Genomic DNA, 24,886 nt, shown 5'->3' on the forward strand with positions numbered 1-24,886 from the left:
TCCTAGAAAAACAGGGAGACCTATCCTTGAGTATGAATTTCAGACTTCAGCTTTGAGCTTGGTCTCTGAGTTTTGGATGAGAATCGCCTCGTTGCGCCATCGCCCTCTTTGCCGCCCACGGGCCCTGACTCCTATGACAAATACTTCCAAGTTTTTTTTACTACTCTTCTGGGAGTGCAGTAAGCAGTTTCTCAGGCTATAGCCTAGTTGATCATCCTGGTTTGGCTTCTAAGCCAGAAAAGAATGCTTCAGTATCTTTGGGCTACAATTCCAAGAGAACTTATTACAAATCTACTAAAGGTTCATAAAAATACACATCACCATCGACAAGCAAGTCTTTCAGAGTATGTATCTCAGAAGTGAGGCTCCACTTGTGAATGAGCAGCCTTGAGATCATGAAACATACTAGCTTGCGACCGTTGGGAGCGTACACCTTTAATTATATTTGTCTTCCACCACAAAAATAAACACCTCCTCAAAGAGTTGATCGAGGTACATCTTTGTCCTTAGCATGAATCCACCTAGCAAGACCAAGGCAGAATCAGAATGGATGCTCAGAGCACATCAGATCTTGGGCGTCAGTTACCAGACACTCGATAATTCTTCATTGACCGTTAAAAGCTGTTGCCAGAATCTTATTAGTAACCCACTCTAGCGAGTAGTAATGTAATGATGTAAGGTTTAAAAATTTACTTGAGATTTCCATTTTAGCAGCAGCAGTTCAGTAAATATCCAAAGTATAATTTTTTATAAAGGTACCAAAAGTTCAACAGTGGATAGTTAAGTCAGCAGATATTAAACAAACAGTGATTTACAACAAATAAAAGAGAGAAATCTTTTGTGCTATATGTACTGTAGTTTTATTAAAATCATTGATAACTGCATCACAAAAAAAAAAAAGAGAGAGAGAGAGAGAGAGAGAGAGAGAGAGAGAGAGAGAGAGAGAGAGAGAGAGAGAGAGAGAGACTGGAATTATGTACAGGAAGTTAACATTTCAAAATAATTATGCATACGATTGATAAAAATTTATAAAACATCACAACTAGGGTTGTGGTGGCCTGTTTGTAATATCCTTACCTGGTGATCGCCAGACTGGGGTATAACTCCTGCTCAAACTCTTTAATTCCTTCGGTCACTGCAACCTCGCCACCCTTGTTAGCTAAGGATGAGGGGTTTGGGGGAGCCTACAGGTCTATCAGCTGTGTCATCAGCACCCATTGCCTGGCCCTCCCTGGTTCTAGCTTGGGTGGAGAGGGAGCTTGGGTGCTGATCATATGTAATATATGGTCAGTATCTAGGGCCTTGTCCTGCTTGCTAGGACAATGTTGCTGTCCCTTGCCTCTGCCATTCATGCGCAGCCTTTAAACCTTAAACCTTTAAAACTTTACACCTTTAATGGGCATATGATTTCAGCAAGCATGAAACCCTGCTGCTAAAATCATTACAAGGTATCAGAAGTAACCAGTAGGAGGAGGGGAAGCCCAGGCCCTTTGCCAGTTCACTGAGTAGCTACTTTGACCTTTCACTAGGGCTTCTGGGGTGGTTGAGGTGCAAAGTATAACTTAAAGGACTCGTGTTTGTATGGTTCAATTCATTTCCTATGGCACTATTTGTAGTATATAAGCTAGGTATGGTGTAATGACAGGTAGTCATGAAAGAACTGGAATCCTTGCAGGATGCTGTGTCTGTAATGTAAAGCATTGATAAAAATGGTTGGATTTTCATTACTACAGTAGATTATCCATCCTTTCCCTTGTTAAGAGGACGGGGTAGTGACCACTTCTAGAGAAGATACTCGCCAATCGAGCTTACCTGGAACAACATCCGTCCAAGCGACATGTTTCACCCCACGAAAGGGAAAGAAGCGACAGACATATTTACTCTCAACCTACACCGTCGGCACACTTGTTATCTAGAAGATGAGCTGCTTGTCATGAGAGGGAGTTAGGTTTGCTACTCTACCTGCTGAGCAACTAACAAAGGTCCTATGGTAAAGATGTCCAGTGACTTGTAGATGCATTCCTTATGTAGTGGGCTATGAAGGTAATCTAACATTTCCAGACACCTGTTTTTCATACTTTACCTACATAACAGTTCTTTGGAAAGCCTAGATTTGCTTCCAAACCTTTTCCTTCGTGAGCTCGTGCTAGTGCCGATCCATGCTGCTCACCTTGTTCTGAAGCTAGCACTGTTAATGACAATGCCAGAAAAAGAAAGTATTTTTATAGATTTTCTACTTTTGCCTTCCTGAGCTCTAACCTTGGTAGAAGTTAGCATATCTGCAAAGTAGAAAATCATGTGGTCTGTCAATCAGATCCCTAAGGGAGGAAATACTGTAGCACAAGTCAAATCTTTTATTCATGAATAGCAGGGTTCCGAGAGAGAGAGAAACCTTCCTCCAAAGATTGGAATGGGTAATCAAATAAGACAAGCTATATAGTTCCCATATAATACCTACATGTATAGTTGAAGCCAAAGCAGCAAGAACACAGTCTGGAGTATAAGATCATTATTTGATGCATCTTTTAATGGTTCATAGGTAGTCCTTTTTGGGGACAGGACAAGCTTGGTTACATTGTAAGGGGGATGTTTGATTTCCTAGAGAGGTCAGGACTGTTCAAAACTCATCATTAATATTGACAGATCCCACAAAGAGGAAAAGTTTACACCACTCAGTCTGAAGACTTGGCTCAAGGCTGCAATTCTCTCTGTCCCGATGTTGAAGGAGTTGTCTCTCAAGTCTAAAAGGACAAGCCAATCCTCCAGGTACTACAGCAACCTGATCCGGATGGCGAGTGCCTACATCAAGACCAATGCAAAGACTTGTGAATAACTGAGGTGTGGTCATCAGTCCAAAGCACAGAGCTTTGAATTGGCAAACCTTGCCGCTGATGAAAAACTGGAGGAATTTTTCCGGCCTTATATACACAGATCTGAAAGTATGTGTTTTTCAGATCTATCGAGATCATTAAGTTGTTCCTCTTGATGTCTTGCAGTCTCCATCTTGAATGGTTCAAAATGGAGAGGTTGATCATTGATCTCCAGCCCTTAACACTTTTCCACCAGAAAAAGCCTTGAGAATTGTCTACTTGCATGGTGCATTTGTCCAGCATCTTTTGGACCTCTAACATTAGGATTTTGTTCAGTGAGTTTATCCGTTAAGTAGATGTCCCATTCAAAACTTGAATGATGGGAGGAGAGCCAGTGAATGGGATACAGTATCCGTGACGAAGAACATCCACTGTCCATTCCTTTGTGCCGTGGTGCCGCCACCTTGCCCATCGGCTTGCCAGACATCCACCCACTAGTGGCAGTTGGAACAGGGGTTGTCCTCTCTTGTGGTATCTGGCTCTCCTCCTACCTCTTCCACTTCTGTTCCACCCAAAATGAGAATAAAGGAGCAGCAAGGTCTAAAGTACTTCTACAAGAATTGGCAGTTGTCGTCGCCTCAACCGATTCCGTTCCTAAAGATGGCTTGATGGAAGAACTTACTGGACCTTCTCCACTTTTCAATGTTTCCATCACTTCAGCTCATGAGAGCATTTCTTAATGACAAATTTTTTTTGGCAGATATGTTTGGCAGCTGGTGTGCTAGAAACATGAATGCCTTTACCAAGAGGACACCAGGTCAGTCAACTGTTTCATCTTCTCAAGGTCCTTCAGATCATAAGTTGTGGCAAAGTAGGCTAGAGTTCCCAACCAATGATTTAGTCAAGATGTTTCCAGTAGCCTAAGCTTACATGTTCCCCGACTCTGCGGCCAAAATCATCATGGATCAAGATGCTAATCTCTGCCAAAATCCCATAAATTAGGGTTGTGAGAGCCACCTCCAATGGCAGAGGGGTCAGCCTCTTCGACTGCATAAAACCACCTCTGCTCAAGGAGTAGGGGAGGAAAGATCCTTAGAGGATAAGCTCCCCTTTAAGGAACTTTGTGGCCCATGAGAATCCAGCAGTTTATGATAAGGGCGAGTTCCTGGATCTGACCCCATGATGACTCTAGAATTCATTTCCCTTCCATAAAATGCACTTGCTTATAATGAGCATGAACTGGATGGCTCGTTGAAGACTGGTGTTCAATAGGAGAGAACTTATATTCTTGTGCTCCAACGTACTTCTTATAAGAGGAGTACTTGTCTTGGGTCAGGCAGGCAGTATCTATGATATATATACATGTGCATGCCCTCAGTTGTGTGTGGATGTACTGGAATAATTTCCTATAGTGAGGTATTTGCTTCTCCTGACAAACCAAAGGGGAATTTAGAGCAATTATAAGGCTGCATGCCTGCTCTATCCTGGGCGCAAGAATGCACTTGAGCTGAACCATCATTTGCCGATGCAAGAATAGATGCGCACACTGGTGAGACAGAATGCTCAAAGTCCTGTGCTCAGGTAACAGGAGAAAAATTTTTTGCACTTGTTTGCTAAAGGCGAGCTCTCATAAGTGTTTCTAAACAAGCCAATGGTCAAACTCTGGCGCACGACCACAAAGAGGGGTTCACAGATAGATAGATAATTTATTGACCACAGCTACAAAGTTTTACCATATACAGATAACCTATAATAAACCACAAAGTTACCGGTTTACAATTATTCTTTACCAAATAGTTAAAGTCCACAAAATAACAAGATATAAAAGAACAGACAAAATATACAAATAAGAAAACAAAAGATGTATCGGCCTACCAGAATATGTACACCATCAAAATCTCATGGATTAATTTACATGGCTTATCAAAAGTTGATATTATAATGGATTCTGAATGGCTCTGTTAAAGGATAGACCTCAACTACATGTCTTTTAGTTTGTATAAGGCTGCACCTACACAGACATTCCTTGATAGGAAGCCGACCTAACCCACTCCTGTTCCATCTACTTGTCTCTACCGCTAAACTGTAACCACACACACATTGAACCTCGTGAACCGTATTTGGAGATTCTCATTAATCGAGTGTCTTATTTTGTATATCTCGTGCACTTGACAGGTAGGATTTATTTTTTTATTAATAAGACACATTGATGCAACTAAGCCCGTTACCATAATGTGCACATTACTTATTAGAGCAGATTTGCCGAGAACTCTATTATGAATGAACTCGTCCACAATTCTCCCCATGTGCGTTTTTGCGTTGATAGCAACTCTGATGGCAAGTGATAACGGGTTGTCATGCATACTTGATCTATCTACCCACATTATGTGAAAAAACTTATGAAGTCCATTTAATAAATTCCTGTGGGGGTAGGAAATCCGGCCTATGCGTAGCACACAAGGTTAGACGTTGACCTTCTTACTCCTAAAAATTGTTTTAAGCCAAAGTTGTATAACTTAATAACAGGTGTCACATCCGCACCAACCCATGACTCGCAACCGTACATTAATAACAAGATCAAGGCTGCGTTGAACACTTTTCTTTTAACAATAAACGGGATATTATTTTTATTTAAGAAAGATACATATTTCAAACCATGACACAACTTACATTTGGAGTGCAGTTGGACAGCTGAGGACACTGAACCATCATTTGTAAAGAGTGAGCCCAAATACACGTAGCTAGAACACTGCTTTATAATTAAGCCGTTCACCCGGATCGGATCCGTGTCCCCCTTCCCACCATTTACAGTATTGTAATACTTCGCATACGAGTGTCCCAACATATGAGAAATTTGAGATGAGGATAGTTTCTAGCAAATTTTTGCCCCAAGATAAGAGAGAAATTTGAGATACGAAGATACGAGATGGTTTCCTATGCGGCCGCTAGGTGACCGAGTGTGCGAGAGGCTGCTCACGAGGACAGCAACGCTCACTCTTTCCCGTCGGATCTCCGTCGCGTAAAGTTATCTCCGAGCATCAACCGTAGTGTTTGGATTTTTTACGCATCTTTCGTGTTAATCAGTACAGAATCAAGTAAATAAGCAATGGGTCCAAAGCAAGCGAGTGTAAACAAGGGTAGTGAAAATAAAAAGTGTATGATGACAATCGAGATAAAGAATGAAATAATCGAAAAACATGAGTGGTGTACGGGTGACTGAGCTGTCTCGCCAATATGAGAGGAGTACATCAACAATATGTACCTGCTCAAGCAGAAAGATGCTATACAGAAGGAAATCAGAGACATGTTAGCGAAGTGGCAGGAGTTTTCTGATTTTATGGAAAAAGAGGTACCAGGACAAGTCGGCGTGTGATCGTGTGTTAGCCTTTTGTGACGACCCTTGTGTACGTCATTTTCGTAACATTTTGAAGGGGAGACAATAGCAAACATCCCTAGATAGGTTCCTTTTAAAAAGGCCGGCAAAAAGTGAAGGTGAAAGCGAGGCAAAAAGAGCCAAGCCGGAAGAAGAAAAGTAAAAAAATGAAAAGGAAAACAAAATTAGAATTAAGTTTAGTGTAATGTAAGATTAACATTTATTTTTAAGTGTGTGAACGGTAAGCTAATTTCATTTAAGTTAAATTTAAAGTTTAAGTTATGTTACGTAGTGTTACAAAAGTTTAGCGTACCGAACGTGTTGCCTGCAAGTCTCTCTCCACCCCTTTCTCTCTCCCTCCTCCTCCGCACACACCGCCGTTAGCTGCTACAGTCTGTCTCGAAGGTAAGAACTCCATAACAATGTTACATTTTACTGCAGATCATAACCAGTAATAGTTATTTTATGAGCGTAGGTTGTGAATAAGAACAATTAAAAACATGTTTTTTAGAAGTTTTTGCAGAGGGTGGGAACGGATTAATTTTTTTTTAGTTATTTTATATGGGAAAAACTGATCCGATATAGAGGCAAACTGACATACGATCTCGGGTCCCGGAAAGCATTAAGCTCGTATATCAAGGTATTACTGTATTACAAAAAACTTGGTTTTAATACTATTCATTATCATACCCTGCCTTTGACAGTAAAGTGCTGCCATTGCAATTTCTAGCTTCCTAATCATACTGTCCCTACTTGTTGAGAGCAACCCTGTATCGTCCATCACAACTAGGATGTGTGACCACTGTAGGAATCCTTCTGGTTGACATCTCTCTTTCATCACTGCCATCAGCTCATTAACAAACAATACAGGTAGGAGACACGAAGTTGGAGAACCTTGCCTAACACCTATTGTAGCAGTCATAACCGAAGCACCCACAACACACACTGTCATTCTATACATTGCTATTATTGCTGCCAACATCACCATACGACAACCAAGCTTCTTTAGTACTTCAAACAACTGTTGTCTAGGCACTAGATCTTAAGTTTTAGAAAAATCAATAAATGTTACAAAAAGTTGAAGTTTCTTCCTCTTAACAGTATTGGTAAGAAAGCGTAGAGTAACGATGTGTTCAAGACAACCACGGCTTTTTTGTGCACCTGCCTGCTCCCTGAAAAGTTTGAACCATTTTTCTAGCCGATGACATAACACCATATTATATAATTTTGTTATACAATTTATTACACTGATTCCTCTCTAATTATTTGGGTCTCATCTGTTTCCCTTCTTAAAAATGGTAAACATTTTTGCCCTCGTCCATGGGCTAAGATACAAACCAGTAAAGAACACGTTAAATAATGTTGTAACTGCAAGTATCCATTGCGCTGGGAGTAGGGTTGATACACCTGGGGAGAGCCCGTCTGGTCCGCATGCTTTGTCAGGCTTCATTTTCCTTACTTGTTTATGCACCTGTGCAGGCGAAATGGGCTCATCCAGTACGGGGATAGTGGCATTTGTTACATCATTTACATTGTTTACATCCTCAACTGCCTGTCACATGAGGATCATGTAAGGGGCCCGGCCAGTATCCCAATATATGGGGATATAGGAAGAAAAACACAAAATGCTGAAAAAAATTCACCGAACTTCGTATGGCAATGGAGAATGCGTATACAAAATATTTTGTTAAAATTCCTCTTACTTTCATAGTTATACGGTAATTAGTAAAAGTAATTTAATAAATCAAAAATATTGCTCCCTACAAGATAATACAGTATTTCTACTGTTATTGTAAATTTTGATAATTATTAAATTTTAATATAAAGCAAATTGTGAGCAATGGCATCTGTATAGATTACATGAGTCACAAGACGATGTATTACATGGTAATTACACCCTTCGGCCTTCAGTCGTAGCGGAAACCTCAGAGAGTACACGTTTGAGCTTGACCTCTGACATTCACTCTTTTTTACATCTGTTTTTCTTGGTTTCGGCAAGAATTTCATCATGCTAAAGAGCAAAAGACAATTTCAACATCTCGCTAACATAATGAAGAAGAAAATTTGCTCTAATAATAGTTCAGAAGTGGGTAATATCAGCAAAATTTGTGGAGTGAGTGAAGGAGAGATGATGATGATGGAGCGACCATCTCGCCTAAAGAAGCAAGATATTGAGCAAGGGGATTTGTATTTATGATTAAATAATAATAAATAACTTTGTTTTTGGTTTATTAATATCCAAAAAGGAACAAAATTCATAATAATCATGATTTATTAATATTGTCTTTGTAAAAATACAAAGAAAAACTTTGAATGCCTGTATCTGAAAACTATACTTATTGACCTTCAAATTCTATTTTCTCCCTTAGTTTTAAAGATATAGCATTGAACTTTGGTATATAACTTAAAACATTATAAAACAATCAAACGCTGCCCTTTTTTCCAATTTTTGTTCCATGATTTTTTGGGTTTATTTTTTTTACCATAATGCAAAAATTCATATCTAGTGTGTTTTAGAAAAATAAAACTTCATTTGATTAGAGGTTTACATCAGGTCTATATAGGGTAGTAATCCCAGGTCCTATTTATTTTTTACTATGCAAAATAAAGTTTGCTGATCCATTACAACTATAAAATGAAAGTGATGCAAAAATCAATAAACACCTAATATTTACAATCAGTCAATTCACTGCTATCTCAATAGGAGCTATGAGCTTACTTTTCACATTTTTGGCAACTTAAGACTTCTCAGCTAACTTTCAGTAAAATATCATGCAATCTACAAAAAAAATTGTTAGATAATAGAAACCGATAGCTTTATTGCATTTCCAGAATCAAAGTCCTCCCAAAACTCTAGTCCTACATCATCCCACAAAAATGTATACACTAACACTAGCCTTGCCTCTCAAATATGATGATGTCCAAAATTTACCCTTTTAAATCTTGTATAGACACTTCTAAAATTATCATTATCAATACTTTATTGATGGATTGTGTGTTGATGACAAGAGGAATGTTTGGAATTGTGAAAGATGTGCACGTGTTTAGGGGCATGTCTGATCATTTTCTGGTTGAAGGAAAATTAATTGTAGCAAAAGAGTGGGGAAATAGAATGGGATGATGTACAAGCGTAGTAGTGAAAGAGTAAGAATTGAAAAAAACCGGAGGTAAAAAGTGAATATCGAGAAAGGTTGGAAGTGGCATAACAGGGTGAATCTAGAGGAGTAATGGAAGTTAGTAAAAGAAAATTTGGTTGGGCTTACAGGTAATGTGTGTGGTAAGGGGATTGTTGGAGGCAGCATGAGGAAGGGTAGCGAGTGACAGTATAAAGGAGTGAAGAAGAAGGTGGAAGAGGAAAAGAAGGCATTTGAGACATGGCTGCTAAGTAATAGCGTAAAGAATTATGAAAAACATAGAGAAAAATGTGGAAGTAAAACTTAAAGTAGCTGAGGGAAAGAAGGCGGCTGACTGGAGATGGGGTCAAGGATTGGGTCATTTGTATGAAAAAAAATTATTAGTTTTGGAAAGAAGTGAAGAGAGTAAGGAAGGGTGGATTGAGGAATGAAGAGACAGTTAAAGATGTAAATGGAAGGTTGTTGAGATGAGATGATGCAAGGAATAGGTGGGCTGAATATTTTGAAAGGCTGCTGAATGTTGAGGATAATAAGGAGGCAGATATAATTGCTGTTGCAGGTGTTGAGATGGCAGAGATGGTAGATGAGGATGAGATAGATTACAAGAGGAGGTGAAGAGAGCACTAGATGAAACGAGAGAAGGAAAAGCACTTGGTATGGATGGTGCGAGGGCTGAGATGTTAAAGGAGGGGGGCTGTGAATGTACGGGGATAGTTGGTGAGACTGCATAACATATATTTCATATTGTATTGTCAATAGTGCCAGTGGATTGGATATGTGCATGTATTGTTAAGCTATACAAAGGTAAGAGAGATGTGCAGGAGTGTTAAAATTCAAGGGTATTAGTTACCTGAATATAGTTGAAGTGTATGGTAGAATGTTAATAAGATTAAGGATAAAACAGTGGATGCCATCTTAGATGTGCAGGGTGGTTTTATAAGAGATAGGGGATGTATGGATTAGATATCACAAATTTTAAGTAATTTGTATTTTTCCTAACATACTTACCTAGAACTGCTTTCTTAGGAGTTACTGGTAACTCTTCCCAACCGACCAGAATTTTGTGTAGTTTACCCTATTCCCATTTTCTATGGGTGACCTCAGGCGGAGTGATACGCGCCGAGGCGACCCGGGGTCAGAGAGCGTGCTAGATTAGGTCGTGCTCCTCAGTAAGTTTCTGGTCGCGACGTGATTCACATCCCGCCGCCCTCTCTCTTACCCAGTGCGACCCTTTGTGTTTACCACGTGGTTCCTGTGCCCGTATCCTTACCCCTTTCCCTTGTGTCCTTATGTCTCTTGGTGTTAGTGTTTTTAGATTTTTAGATTTAAGCAGATATGCGAGAAATATTTAGCAAAAGGTAAGGAGACACATGCTACATTTATGGATCTAAAAAAAACTTATAATAATTGATAGGGAAACAATGTGGAATTCAATGAAGTTATATGGAAATGGTGAAAAGTTGTTCCAAGCTGTGAAGAGTTTATACATAAGTAGTTATGCGTGTGATAAGATAAGAAATGAAGCGTGAGTGGTTTCCAGTGAGACACACTGATGTGTGATACCGCCATGGTTGTTAAAATGTTATTTTCATTAGTAAAATAAATTTTTGAATATACTTACCCGATGATCATGTAGCTGTCAACTCTGTTGCCCGACAGAAATCTACGGTCGGGATACGCCAGCGATCGCTATACAGGTGGGGGTGTACACAACAGCGCCATCTGTGAGCAGGTACTCAAGTACTTCTTGTCAACAAGAACTCAATTTTCTCCTCGGTCCACTGGTTCTCTATGGGGAGGAAGGGCGGGTCCTTTAATTCATGATCATCGGGTAAGTATATTCAAAAATTTATTTTACTAATAAAAATAACATTTTTCAATATTAATCTTACCCGATGATCATGTAGCTGATTCACACCCAGGGTGGTGGGTGGAGACCAGCATACATGTTAACAAAGAAGCTAAGTATCCCGTATCTTATTTTAGCCGTTATTCAAAATAACAAACATAAAATAAATAAGTACCTGGTAAGGAAGTCGACTTGAACCATTACTCTGCCTTTTTAAGTACGTCTTCCTTACTGAGCCTAGCGATCCTCTTAGGATGCTGAGCGACTCCTAGGTGCTGAAGTATTAAGGGCTGCAACCCATACTAAAGGACCTCATCACAACCTCTAATCTAGGCGCTTCTCAAGAAAGAATTTGACCACCCGCCAAATCAACCAGGATGCGGAAGGCTTCTTAGCCTTCCGGACAACCCAGAAATATTTCAAGAGAAAGATTAAAAAGGTTCTGGAATTAGGGAATTGTAGTGGTGGAGCCCCCACCACTACTGCACTCGTTGCTACGAATGGTCCCAGAGTGTAGCAGTTCTCGTAAAGAGACTGGACATTCTTAAGATAAAAGACGCGAACACTGATTAGCTTTTCCAAAAGGTTGCGTCGAAAATATTTTGCAGAGATCTATTTTATTAAAAGGTCACGGAAGTTGTGATAGCTCTAACTTCGTGTGTCCTTACCTTCAGCCAAGCTTGGTCTTCCTCATTCAAGAGGGAATGAGCTTCTCGTATTAACAGTCTGAAAATAATAGGATAAAGAATTCTCCGACATAAGCAAAGATGAATTCTTAACTGAACACCATAAAGCTTCAGACGGGCCTCATAAAGGTTTTTAAAAAAAAAAACTTAAGAGCTCTACAGGACATAATACTCTTTCTAGTTCCTTTCCAACCATATCGATAAGTTTGGAATAACGAACGATATTGGTCAAGGCCGAGAAGGCAGCTCGTGTTTGGCTAGAAAACCAAGATGTAGAACATGTAGCCGTTTCGGATGAAAATCCGATGTTCTTGCTGAAGGCATGAATCTCACTGACTCTTTTAGCTGGTAAAGCATATCAGGAAAAGAGTCTTAAAGGTGAGATCTTTCAGGGAGGCTGATTGAAGTGGTTCGAACCTGTCTAACATAAGGAATCTTAGAACCACGTCTAAATTCCAACCAGGTGTAACCAAACGACGCTCCTTCGTGGTCTCAAAAGACTTAAGGAGGTCCTGTAGATCTTTATTGTTAACAAGATCTAAGCCTCTGTGACGGAAGACTGATGCCAACATGCTTCTGTAACCCTTGAAAGTGGGAGCTGAAAGAGATCGCTCTTTTCTCAGATATAAGAGGAAGTCAGCTATTTGAGTTACAGAGGTACTGGTCGAGGATACGGATACTGACTTGCACCAGTTTAGGAAGATTCCCCACTTCGATTGGTAGACTCTAAGGGTGGATGTTCTCCTTGCTCTAACAATCGCTCTGGTTGCCACCTTCGAAAAACCTCTAGTTCTCGAGAGTCTTTCGATACTCTGAAGGCAGTGAGACGAAGAGCGTGGAGGCCTTGGAGTACCTTCTACGCGTGGCAGACGTAGCAGGTCCACCCTTAGGGGAAGAGTTCTGGGAACGTCTACTAGCCATCGAAGTACCTCGGTAAGTTATTCTCTCGCGGGCCAGAGGGAAGCAACTAGTGTCAACTTTGTCCCAACGAGAGAGGCGAACTTCTGCAGTACCTTGTTGACAAACTAGAACGGAGGGAATGCATAAAGATCTAGATGAGACTAATCTAGTAGAAAGGCATCTAAAAGAACCACTGCTGGGTCTGTTGAGAGCCTCTTAGACATCGAGGTTGCGAAGAGATCTATGGTTGGATGGCCCCAGGTGACCCAAAGTCTCTTGCATACATCTCTGTGGAGGGTCCAATATGTTGGAATTATTGTCCCTTCCTACTGAGACAAACTGCTAAGACATTCAAGTTGCCTTGGAAGAAATTTGTTACTAGTGAAAAGTCTAGACCTGTTGAACAGGAGAGGAGGTCACTAGCAAACTCGCACCATGTCAGAGAGTAGGTCCCTCCTTGCTAGGAGATGAACATCAAAGCAGGGAGTTGTCCGTGTTGACCTCCATGACTTCGTCTTGAAGGAGAGACCTGAAGCTTTTCCAGGTCAGACTTACTGCCAGAAGCTTCTTGCAGTTAAAATGCATTGACCTTTGACGCGAGTTCCATAATCCCGAGCATTCCCTACCGCCTAAGGTCGCACCCCAGCTTACGTCCGATGCGTCTGAGAAGAGAACGTGGTTGGGAGTCTGAACAGTCAGGGGAAGACCCTATAAAAGGTTGATAAAGTCCTTTCCTCAGGTTAGACCAGACTTATCTTCCGGAAACCAGGATCGAGACCGCTTCTAGCGTCTTGTCCTTTTCCAGTGAAGAGCTAGATGAAACCGAAGAGGACGGAGGTGTAGTCTTCCAAGTGACACCAAATGCACCACGGATGACAGTGTCCTAACCAGACTCATCCACAGCCTGACAGGGCTGTATTCCTTCTTCAGCATCTTCTGGATGGATAGCAGGGCTGGGGATTGATCTTCTTGTTCAGCCATGTCCTCATCAGAGGGTTCCTCATCCGAAACTGATGAGGAAACGGCAACGGAGTGGGCAACGTCTGACTTGCTGAATCCGGTCGCACTGGTGGATGCGTGACGGAGCCGGACACAAGATCATGGTACTGCTGCACAGTCTGTGAACTGTCAACCATGGGGAAGCGAGGAAGAACAGCGACAACCCGAAACTGTCTAGACTGTCTGGGTAGTACAGACAACCCCTTATCGGGTTGCTGAGGTTGCCGCACTGCGTCACAACAAGACAACTCTGCTGGTTGTTGAACGTCTTCCCAGTGACACACTGAACGTCCACAACCACCTCCGAGAGTAGCATAACATCAACGTGCGACTGTCAACCCACACTGGGTCGCACCGGTGGAGGAACCATCTGAACTGGCGGACGTGAGTAGGATACCTCAGCGTCCGTAAAAAATCCTCTATCAAGGACAAAGCTTGGACTGCATGTCTTGCAACCAAGCCCAAGGTCTATGGGAGCAGGTGTGGCAACAGACGGGGTTAGCGACTGAAGCGGAACCATTTACCCTCCCTGGAAGCATGTTATGCTTAAATAAAAGTCCATAGGAGGCTAAGCAGCTTAAGGCTCCTCTCCAAATGACAGAGTCCTCAAGGGAATATCAGAAGGAGGGAGAACAGCACTTTCTCATCTACAGGAACCATATCCGAGAAAAGCCAAGTTCTCTCAGTGAGGGTTTCACTGGTGCAAAAGCAGCAGACCAGAAGGCAACGTTATGAAACTGCTTGACAGTCTGTGAACTGTCAAAAACTGAACTGTCAACCACAACAGGAGCGTGAGGACATACAGCACTGGTGTATAAGTAGCAGACCAGAAGGCAACGTCATGTAACTGCATGACAGTTTGTGAGTTGGCAACAACCAAAGTTGTGTGGGGAAGCCTCAACTCCTGCCTGACTAGTTTGCTGCTGGCGAGTGGCGGTAACCACAGTGTGTTGTGGAGGCTGACACACCGTGTCAAAACACGGCAGCTTGTGGTAGCTCCCGCACGGCAACGGAGTGCTCTGTGTGTGGGAGTCATCATACATCTGGCAGGGTTGACTGTGCATGGGTGGAGGAGCTCTCACAACAAGAGTGTGAGAGCAGGAAGCCATGCCGGGCGCACAACCGTGGGAGGTGTAGGCCCACGGGTGCATCGTCAACCTTCTCCGCAGTCGGAGTGTGGGAGCTGGCAACAACAAAAGTAGAGTGCTGGTGCGTGGGAGGGGCTGCGGTGGGTTGAGGAGCATGCGGTATGGTATGCAGAGCATGCTGTAAGGTATGCAGAGCATGCTGTAAGGTATGCAGAGCATGCTGTAAGGTATGCAGAGCATGCTGTAAGGAATGCAGAGCATGCTGTAAGGTATGCAGAGCATGCTGTAAGGTATGCAGAGCATGCTGTAAGGTATGCAGAGCATGCTGTAAGGTATGCAGAGCATGCTGTAAGGTATGCAGAGCATGCTGTAAGGTATGCAGAGCATGCTGCATGGGCTGCGGAGAATGCCGCATAGTGCTGGAACCCGGCAGCTCTACAGAACCTTCCCACTGCTGATGCGGTAGCTCACGCATGTTAGCAGATGGTGCAGCAAGAACATGCGTCTGGCAGGGTGGACTGCGCATCGGTGGTGGAGCTCTCACAGGTGGAGGGTGGGAGCAGGCAGCCGCAGTATCTGCTGAGCGCACAACCTCGGCGGGTTGTAGGTTAACAGGCTGCATTGTCAACCTTCCAGCATGATACTCCTGCATGAAGGAGCAAGCTGAGACTGTATAGTCTGCAGCATGGACCACTAGGGTCTATGAAAGACAACAACAAACGGAGCTACTGTCCGTTGTGACTGAGGGTCTAAAACAGCTGGTGCGGCAACAGACGGAGTTACTGCCTGTTGCGGTACCACCTAGCCTCTCTTAGGAGGTGTGCAGTTGTTGTACTGCAGCGAGTCCGAACTGACCCAGTGGCTACACCTAGGCCGTTGGACTTGCGCGGAAGGGACCGACTTGCACTTAAAAGCTGCAAGATTTGGTCCATGGTTTCTGCGAGAAACCTCTTCCGCAGACGAGGAATAAATGGGCTCTCTCGTCTTTGTGTGGGTGGGGTGATCACGTCGGCAACGTGTGTAGATACACCCGAAACCACGGAGGGAAACGTCTGTTCGTCGATCAAGGCCTGAGGAACCCATAAGTCCTTCGACATTACTTCTCCCCTGGGCTTGGGAGCTTGTAAGAGGTATCGGACTAGGTGAACAACTGGCACGAACAGACGAACCCTCGAACGCAACACTGTAACACTTTGCGCATATCACTTTATCACTTTTGATTTTCTGTTTGCACTTATTTCACTGAACTCGAAACTTTAAGTGGTTTGTACCTGAAACACGCAATCCTATCCTTCATTAAAAGGTAGTAATTGCGAAAACAGTATTACAATGTAACAGAAAAACATAATGAAAGATAAAGAATTCAGTGGCTGGAAAAGAGACTAAACACTAGATCAAATAAACTACGTTTAAAATCTCTCACCGCATAAAGCCTGGGAACAAGAATAAAACTCTAGAAACGTTTTACCTTCTTCCCCTCTATCGACTAGGGAGAAGAGCAAAAAACGAGAACAACGTTACCCGCTTGAACGAAACGTTTATCCTCCTCTCTCTCCCTCCGTCTCTATCTCTCTCTCTCTCTCTCTCTCTTGACTTAGAACCTGAGAGATGAGCCCAATTATATATATCGTTAAAACATATTATTTGTTAAAGGAAAAAAACTGAAAGGTTTCCCAAATAAAAAGTTCCTTTATTAGAATTAAAACCATTTAAGCTAAGAAAGAATGAACGAAACGCTAGAATCGGTTTACTCTTACTGCAACGTGAAACCGTGAAATACTCTCTCTCTATCGTAACGATAGAGCGCAAGTTGAACGTTCTGAACGTCAACAACTGCGGAGACTAAACAAAACGTTAGTTCAACTTTGAAAACAGTACGAGACTTATCAAAGAAATTCTTTCAAAAACATTAAAATTAAAATAACATAAATTCTTAACAGGAAAAACGATATGACGAGCTCAATGTTAATTAACTTCGGTTCCAAGTAAGGACCGCCTACTATTAGGAAAGGTCGCATATAAACAAACATAAAAAAAAAATTTTTTAAGTTTATAATAAAAGGAAAGTTAATCGAAGAGGCCTATAAATGGCGGAGAGATATAAAATAAAAAGTGAAAGAGAGTCTATACTCTCTTCGACACCAACACTTCCGTCTAAGGGAAGGGTCGGCCATTTAAAAGTGAAAGAGAGTCCATACTCTCTTCGTCACCATAATTAATTCAAATTAATTCCAAAAGCTTGCTAAGCTAAAGATAAAGCTTCCTGAATAGCGAAGGCTAAACTCTAGAGCAAATACATCACCAAATCGTGAACAATAACTCCAGAATCAACAGCGTATCCAAGTAGGTCTAGCCGGAGGCACGACAGAGGAAAAATTGAGTTCTTGTTGACAAGAAGTACTTGAGTACCTGCTCACAGATGGCGCTGTTGTGTACACCCCCACCTGTATAGCGATCGCTGGCGTATCCCGACCGTAGATTTCTGTCGGGCAACAGAGTTGACAGCTACATGATCATCGGGTAAGTATATTGAAAATTTGTTTGTTGATGGAGCTGTAAGAGGTGAATGCTCTTGTGCTTGGTCAAGGATTGAAAATGACATAAGAGAGTGATCATGAGTAACAGGTGAATCAGTTGTTTGCAAATGATACTGTACTGGTTGCACACACTGAAAAGCTGTGTCACTTAGTGACAGAGTTTGGAAGTGTGTGTGAGAGAAGAAAGTTGAAGATTTAATGTGGGTAAGAGTAAGGTTATGAGAAGCACGAGAAGGGAGGGTGGTGCCAGATTGAATGTCATGTTAAATGGATAATTATTTGAGGAAGTAGATCAGTTCTAAGTACTTTGGTTTTGTTGTTGCTATAAATGGTGGTGGAAGCAGATGTACGTCAGAAAGTGAAAGAAGGGTATAAAGTGTTAAGGGTAGTGAAGGGAGGGTGACGAATAGAAGGTTAGGAATGAATGTAAATAGAGTTCTGTATGGGAAAGTGATTGTACTAACTGTGATGTAAGGATCATAGTTGTGGGGAATGAAAGTGACCCAGAGACAGATATTGAATGTGTTCGAGATGAAGTTTTTGAGGATTATAGCTGGTGTAACTCGATTGGATATGGATAGGAACGAAGTAGTGAGGGTGAGAACAGGTGTGAGAACTGAATTTGCAGTCAGAATGGATATGAATGTGTTGAGGTGGTTTGGCCATGTATAGGGGATGGAAAATGGCCATCTACTGAAGGTGGTGATGAATACAAGAGTTGATGGGAAAAGTACAAGAGGAAGGCCAAGGCTTGGGTGGATGGATGGTGTGAAGAAACCCCTAGATGACAGGAGAATAGATGCGAGACAAAAGATGATGCTAGAAATAGGAATGAATGGCAAACGATTGTGATGCAGTTCCAATTGGCCCCACTGCTACCTCGGGTCACCTAGGTGACCGTTGAGGTATCTGTAGTAGGGGAGTCAGCATATGAAGTTTCCTTTGCAGTGGAAAACAGAGGAGGGTGGGCTGTGGCACCCTAGCAGTACCTACCAAACTTTGCTAAATTCCTCGTCAGGCAGGGAGGAACGCCGAGAAGAAAAATCCCCTTTTGTTATTTTCTTTTTGATGCCGGGTACCTCCCAAAATTGGGGATATTAACATGGCAGATAAAGAGAATAGAATAGTGTATATATACTGTACTTTATATATTTCACTTTCATTAAGAGTTGACAACTTGGACCATAAAACAGATTTTTAATAAGATTTGCCTTCAGAGGAGGACAAAGATTTTTTTCTTTACATCCATAAATTCCTTGAAACTAGTCATTGCCAAGCAGAAAACTACTGAAAAAGGTCTTGCAGAGCTACACAGGTCTTGACAGTCAGTATTCAACAGGATTAAAATCTATTAGATTATGAAGGCCGCATATCACTTCAAAAACAGTAGTCTTAATCTATTCAGCAAGAAAATATTTGACCACTAGAAACATGAATATACAAAACTATTTTGAAATATAAATGACCACAAAAGTTAAATCTCATCAATCTAGTTCATCACTAAAAAACTTGGGGGGAAAAAATGACTACAGCTTCTACAAAAGGTTGATCATTAAGAAATAAAATAAAAGCAACTAAAGAGTAAAAGCCTTTTACTAAGCACTGTCACTTTCAAATGATTCTTATGAATTTAAACCTACTCACCTACTGAGATTCCTTGGCCAGCATTCTGGCTATCTTGATAAATGTAATGTACCCATAGCATCTATAATTAATGTCTCTCAGATAAAAATTCTTACAAATGATGGTTGCTGAGCTTTAAGTAACATAAGCAGGTTTATTACACACTTGATGGTAAAGAAAATTCCTAATACTCTAAAATTGATATTGGTGTGAATGATTGGCAGCTTGATCAAAATAAAACACTTTAGTAGTCCCAAGATTAAATATGTACAACCAGTAAAATTTTTACTTTAGCAAGTACTATTACTAAAAGTTATCACAGTGACTGAAGTCATGAATTTACTATCTCACTCATCTAGACCTTTGAATATGAAAGAGTGAACACAGATGTTTAGAATTACATGAAAATAAAGTATGGGATTTGAAATGCCTGAAAAAATAATCAAGTAGCAGCTGTAAAGTGGGAGGAGGAAGAGGACAGAGTTGCAATGGAATTGCCCATCATAAAGGCAGAACTTTTACTACTATGGTGCCATGGTGATTCAGGGAAAATGATATGCGGAGGTCATTAAGAAAAATACCAACAACCATATCAAAGATGAAAGATACTGGTAGACATCTAATGAATAAAAGTATACCAGTGGTAAACAGTGGAAGGTTCCATGACAAGTATAAAGGCCCGTACATCTTAACTCCGTGGAAGCATCAACACTAAGACAGAAGAGTTTTTGAAGAGCTGTAACTCAAAAATGCTGAACTTTTTGGTAAGAGTGCTTTTGGAGAAAATGTTATTACTAATGAGAAGTCGCTAAGAAAGGTGTCTAAGAGGTTGAAAAACAGAAAGCCAAAATAGAGATTTCTTGGGCAAGGGATGGGAAGGCGTGAGGAGTAGGGTTACAGTAGTACTTACGGATAATAAAAAATCTGTGAGATTAAAGCATTGCTGAAGACTTGGACCAGGTGAAAAAATGGGGAGAAACATACCAAAAAGAGCGGGTGGAAAAGTATACATGACAGTGGGGGGGGGGGATTCACTAAATATCTAACTTCTAACCCAACAGAGCCAAGCCATTAAAGTGATGATGTTCACATACAAATCAATATCTGTCCCTATTAAGCCCAAATTAAGTGTTGGAGTAGGTTTCATATAATTGTATTGATCACACCAAGAATGAATCACTGTAGCCAATACTGGGCCACTGTATATACTAAAAAGCTTGCCGTTTTCAAATTAATCCTTCAAACTGAAGAAACTGTTGAAAAAAGATGACAATTTTGAAGTAATTTAAGTTTCACAAAAATATTTATGTATAGCCATCTAGTCACCCTGCCACATAATTAATCTTTTCATCTAGAAATAACAGGTAACAACTGTTAGTGATTAACAGTGTGGCTCCTAATGCAATACAATCAGTCTGGAAAAGAGTAATAAAATAAACCATCATTGTTTGGCAAACTGAACGCTCATAAAATAAATAACCGTAACTCAGCAGAAAAATTGTCACTCAATTATCAACTCAAATATTATTCAAACGACTACCTAATGCATACTTAGTACAGTATTGCAGTTAGTGAATATTTAGTAATGTAGTCAATCTCCTTCATGTTGGAATGCAATACTATGGGAATGTAAGTACCACAGCAAGTGCTAACCTGTTACAGCCGAGAGAGCCAATGCTGGAGCATAAAGGACAATGCCCATGTAAAGAGCCATCTGAAGAGAGAAGGCTAAAGATGCGCAAGTTCGTGTTAATAAGCCGAATCTTCGTTCGAGGTACTGCAAGAGAATATACACTCAAAGAAAAATTCACATGAAAATTATATACAGTACAATTCAGATTATGTGTGGCTTCTAACTTTGCAGTACATTATACAGTAATTATCATACTGTAATAAGACTAATAGGACTTCATAGGTTATGTAAATTATAGCTAGGAAAAAGTCATGCAATTATATTTCAAAGAAAATATGGATATAAAATCACATACTGTAAGTAACAAATTTCACCCTTACAGGAAACCAATCAATATACAATACTGTTATTACACGTTTCCTGCTTGCATCATTCTTTCCACGAACCACTTCTCATACTGTACTTCTATATAAAATAAAAAGGAAAAAAGCTTTCACATCGCTGCTTTATCCAATTTCTGCCTCTCTATCAAAAAGCTCCCAGTCCTTACAGCACTTTATTCATACTGTATTGTTTCTGGCCTTTCTATTCCAGCACTAGCCCTTTTCTCTTCAGCTGTTCATCTCTATCTTTTCAAGTGTATTCCTTTACGCAACAATGCATTAGTTCTTAATGTTTTCAAGATTTTGTCCATGTTTTGAAGTTTCCCTTAATTCTTTACCCAACACAAAACCAATTCAAGATCTGATAATTAAGCAAAAAAAAGCGATAAAAAAGGGTAATCTGAAAATATTTATAGTAAGTCTATCATGGTGGTAAATAAAAAATAAAAGTTATATAAGTCCGCTTACCTCATAAACGCTGGTGTTCTGGAGTCTGAAGAAAACTGGAAGGTACAGATAGCAAGCTAATGGGGTTGCTACCAGGTAGGAGATATTAATGATAACGAACTGGGTACCAAACACGTAATTTTCAGTAGCAACTCCCAATATGGTGATGGCAGACATAAAGGATGCCATAAGAGAAAATGCTACAGGCAATACTGGCATACTTTGATCTGCTAACATATATTCCTGAGAAAGAAAGAAAAATCATCATACATCAAATAATTCAGTAGCTAACCCTGTAGTACAGGTAGTTAATTCTCTAGTCTTGTCTATGTATTCCTGGTGCACACAATAAAAAGTACTGCACTACAATTTTAATTTATCATTACAAGCTCAAGTCACAGATATAGATGGAACCATTAACAATCTTTTATAATAAAAGCATTACATTAATTCATGAGCATCTATATTACCTCAACTTTTCTCACTTTTGAAATGTTAAAGGAAAGGCAACAAGGCAATTTGGTTAAGGGAAATATTTTAAATAATAAGACCTACATATAACTACTCAAATTTTATATTTCAAAACTACAGCAACTTACTTGATCCTTTAGAATTCTGTACCCTTAAATTCGAAAGACAAGAGCAAGAATCAGAGCATCAACATAACCATTTTCACTACTATACAGCATTTCCCTTTATAGGTTTAAACAGGAAATGAATTCACTCCACTTTCCTGTGGTCCTTCTTCCTGAACTCCAATAATTTCTAAGGCTTCATTTATCCATTCTAATTATTTCTTGGGTACTCTTACAGGCTTTTGTCCTAATACTACATCATCTCCATATTTCCCAATTAAATTATCCCATGTCTGCCACATACCAAATCATTTTACAACCAATGGAAACAATTTCTGTAACATCCTCATTAGTAATATGAGCTTCAAGTTGAACTCTTTCCATAAATTGTATCATTCTTTAGCAACAACTTTAAAACTGCCATATTCCTTGTTATTTCTCATCTTTCTAATGCATCACACTACTTTACTAAGAGGCAATAAGCCCTTAATACCAATAAAACTTTCATATTTACAGGCAGTTTGCTCTACATTTTATCCATGCTACATTTAATTTTTTTTCTTGAACCAAAAGTCTGGCCTCAGGGGTAGCTCTCGAGGCTCTTCCATGAGAAGGGAGACCAGGTCTGCGCACAGCTCTAGACGAGAGCAACCTGTTGCTACTTCGGTTTGCTGGAGATTTGGTGCAGCAAGAACCCCGTCGAGAGACTTCTGATCAGGAAAACATGGAGGGTCCAGGAACAGTGAGCAATAGAGGAACAGGTCTATGATCGAGGGACCTCACAAAGTCACCAGTGTCTTTGCCATTTGAGAAAGAATGGAACACTGTAACTCAACCATTTGGCCTCTCTATCTCAGTTTGGTAACATTTGATATATGGTTCCGACATTACTCCTACCCTTTTCTCGCAAGAGCCCTATTGGATACATAAGTATCAATGTAGTTAAAAAAAAATTAAGGCAGAGGATACATGAAATATCAAAAATTTTAAGTAATTTTTATTTTTCCTAACATACTTACCGAGAATTACTTTCTTTAGGAGACACTTGGTGCTCTCTTTCTCGACCAAGGTTTTTGGCGCAGTTATCCCCCACTCTGCTCTCCCTATAGGCCTACCCCCGCTGCCAACGAATGCGCCCCGAGGGCAGGATTAGGGCAGGTCACTGCTTCTCTGGGCCATTCTCCTCATTAAGTTCGTCGTATAGCCCAACTTGGCAATGGAAGGATGGCACTCGGGGACGGAAGGGAGGGCCATTACCCGAAAGTAATTCTCGGTAAGTATGTTAGGAAAAATAAAAATTACTTAAAATTTTTGATTTGTTCCAACACGAAACTTACCTCGAATTACTTTCTTTAGGAGACTTATACTTTAGGAGGCGGGAGTGCTATTCTGACACTTGACTCGGTACGTAGGGCCTAGAGGGCTATGGAATGCGGGGGCCTATCAGAGTACGGGAGTGAGGGTAACTGCGCAACCTTACGCTATTACCTAAGATTTTACCTCTTAAAAATTTCTTCTGACGATTTCCTCCGGATGTAGTCGCGAAGAATGTGTTCATCGTTGGGTACAGCCTCTGGCCTTACCGCTACACAGCCCGGAGGGCGGCCATGACTGTCCCAATGGAGAACCCGTCCATGGATTTTCTTGAATAACCCTTGAGGTAGTGGGCAGTAAAGGTTGACTGGTGCGACCAAGTGCCTGTCTGTAGGATCTGCCTCACCGCCATGTTTCTCTCAAAGGGCAAGGGGGTGCTCAGACCCCTGATGTCATGGGTCCGGGGTGTGCCTGGCACTGCCATTTTATCCTCTTCGTAGGTTCTCGCGATGACTTGTCTCAGCCAGCAGGAAATGGTGTTCTCGGAAACTTGTTTCCTATTAACACCTGTGGAAACGAAGAGGTTCCTGATACCTGGTCGGAGTGAGAGAAGTTGAATGACAAACCATGTATCTCTCCCACTCTCTTATCGGATGCCAAGGCCAGCAAGAAGACGGCCTTGAGGGTGAGATCTTTGTTCACGATATCTTTCAAGTGTTCAAAGTGGGAGCAACACATCATCTTCCAGACCTTGCCTAAGTCCCACTGGGGCACCTTTCCCGCCTGCTCGAAGCTTTTGACAAGCATCGCTATGTGTCTCGAGATCCCCAGGACGATGCCCTTCAGGAGGAAGACTTGGCCTAAGGCAGCCCGAACCCCGTTTTATGGCTGGGATTGAACATCTCCGCTTTGTCCTTGAGAAACACAAGAAAATCTGCCATGTCTGGGACAGAGGCCTTAAGAGGTCTAATGTGCCTCTCAGCGCACCACTTCGCGACGGAGGTCCATTTTGTCTGGAAGACCACGGTTGGCGACTTCTTAGGAATAGAGACATTCTCTTAGCCGTGGAGGAAGAATATCCTTCTTTCTTCAGGAGCCGCTCTTAGTCTTCAGTCGTGAAGACGTAGGGAGAGAGGCCTGTCGTGGAGCTTGAGAAAGTGAGGCTGGTGCAGAAGTTCTGACCTGACGGACAGAGGCCACAGCGGTTGACTCGATGGGTCTTTTAGATCCGCGAACCACTCTCTCTCTCCAGCCACCAGGGCGCTACCAAAGTCATCTGTAGGTTTCGAGCCGTCTTTACTCTGCTGAGCACTTGTCTTATCAGCGTGAAAAGGGGGAAAGGCGTACACATCCAGATTGTCCCACTTGTGCTGAAAAGAGTCTTCTAAGGAAGCTTTCGGGTCTGGTACAGGGGAGCAATAGACTGGGAGTTGGGCGTTGAGGTTGTTGCAAAGCGGTCAACCACCGGGGAACCCCAGCGTTGAATGATGAGCTTGGCTATTCCTGGGAGAAGGGACCATTCTGTCCCTACTATG

The 24,886-nt window shown here is 41.3% G+C and overlaps 1 protein-coding gene across 9 annotated transcripts in view; it reads right to left on the bottom strand.

Moving 5' to 3' along the window:
* The window catches only part of LOC137630680 (putative sodium-dependent multivitamin transporter), a 202,626-nt gene that overhangs the window by 81,132 nt on the left and 96,608 nt on the right, over positions 1-24,886 (bottom strand). For all 9 annotated transcript variants that reach the window (XM_068362299.1, XM_068362305.1, XM_068362304.1 and 6 more), the window contains 2 exons: positions 21,484-21,705; positions 20,653-20,776 (listed from right to left, as the gene is read on the bottom strand). In XM_068362299.1, coding sequence (XP_068218400.1) covers positions 20,653-20,776; positions 21,484-21,705 — 346 coding nt within the window. The remainder of the gene's footprint in view (positions 1-20,652; positions 20,777-21,483; positions 21,706-24,886) is intronic.

This window comes from Palaemon carinicauda, chromosome 38 (genome assembly GCF_036898095.1).
Source record: "Palaemon carinicauda isolate YSFRI2023 chromosome 38, ASM3689809v2, whole genome shotgun sequence".
NCBI classification, from domain to species: Eukaryota; Metazoa; Arthropoda; class Malacostraca; order Decapoda; family Palaemonidae; genus Palaemon; species Palaemon carinicauda.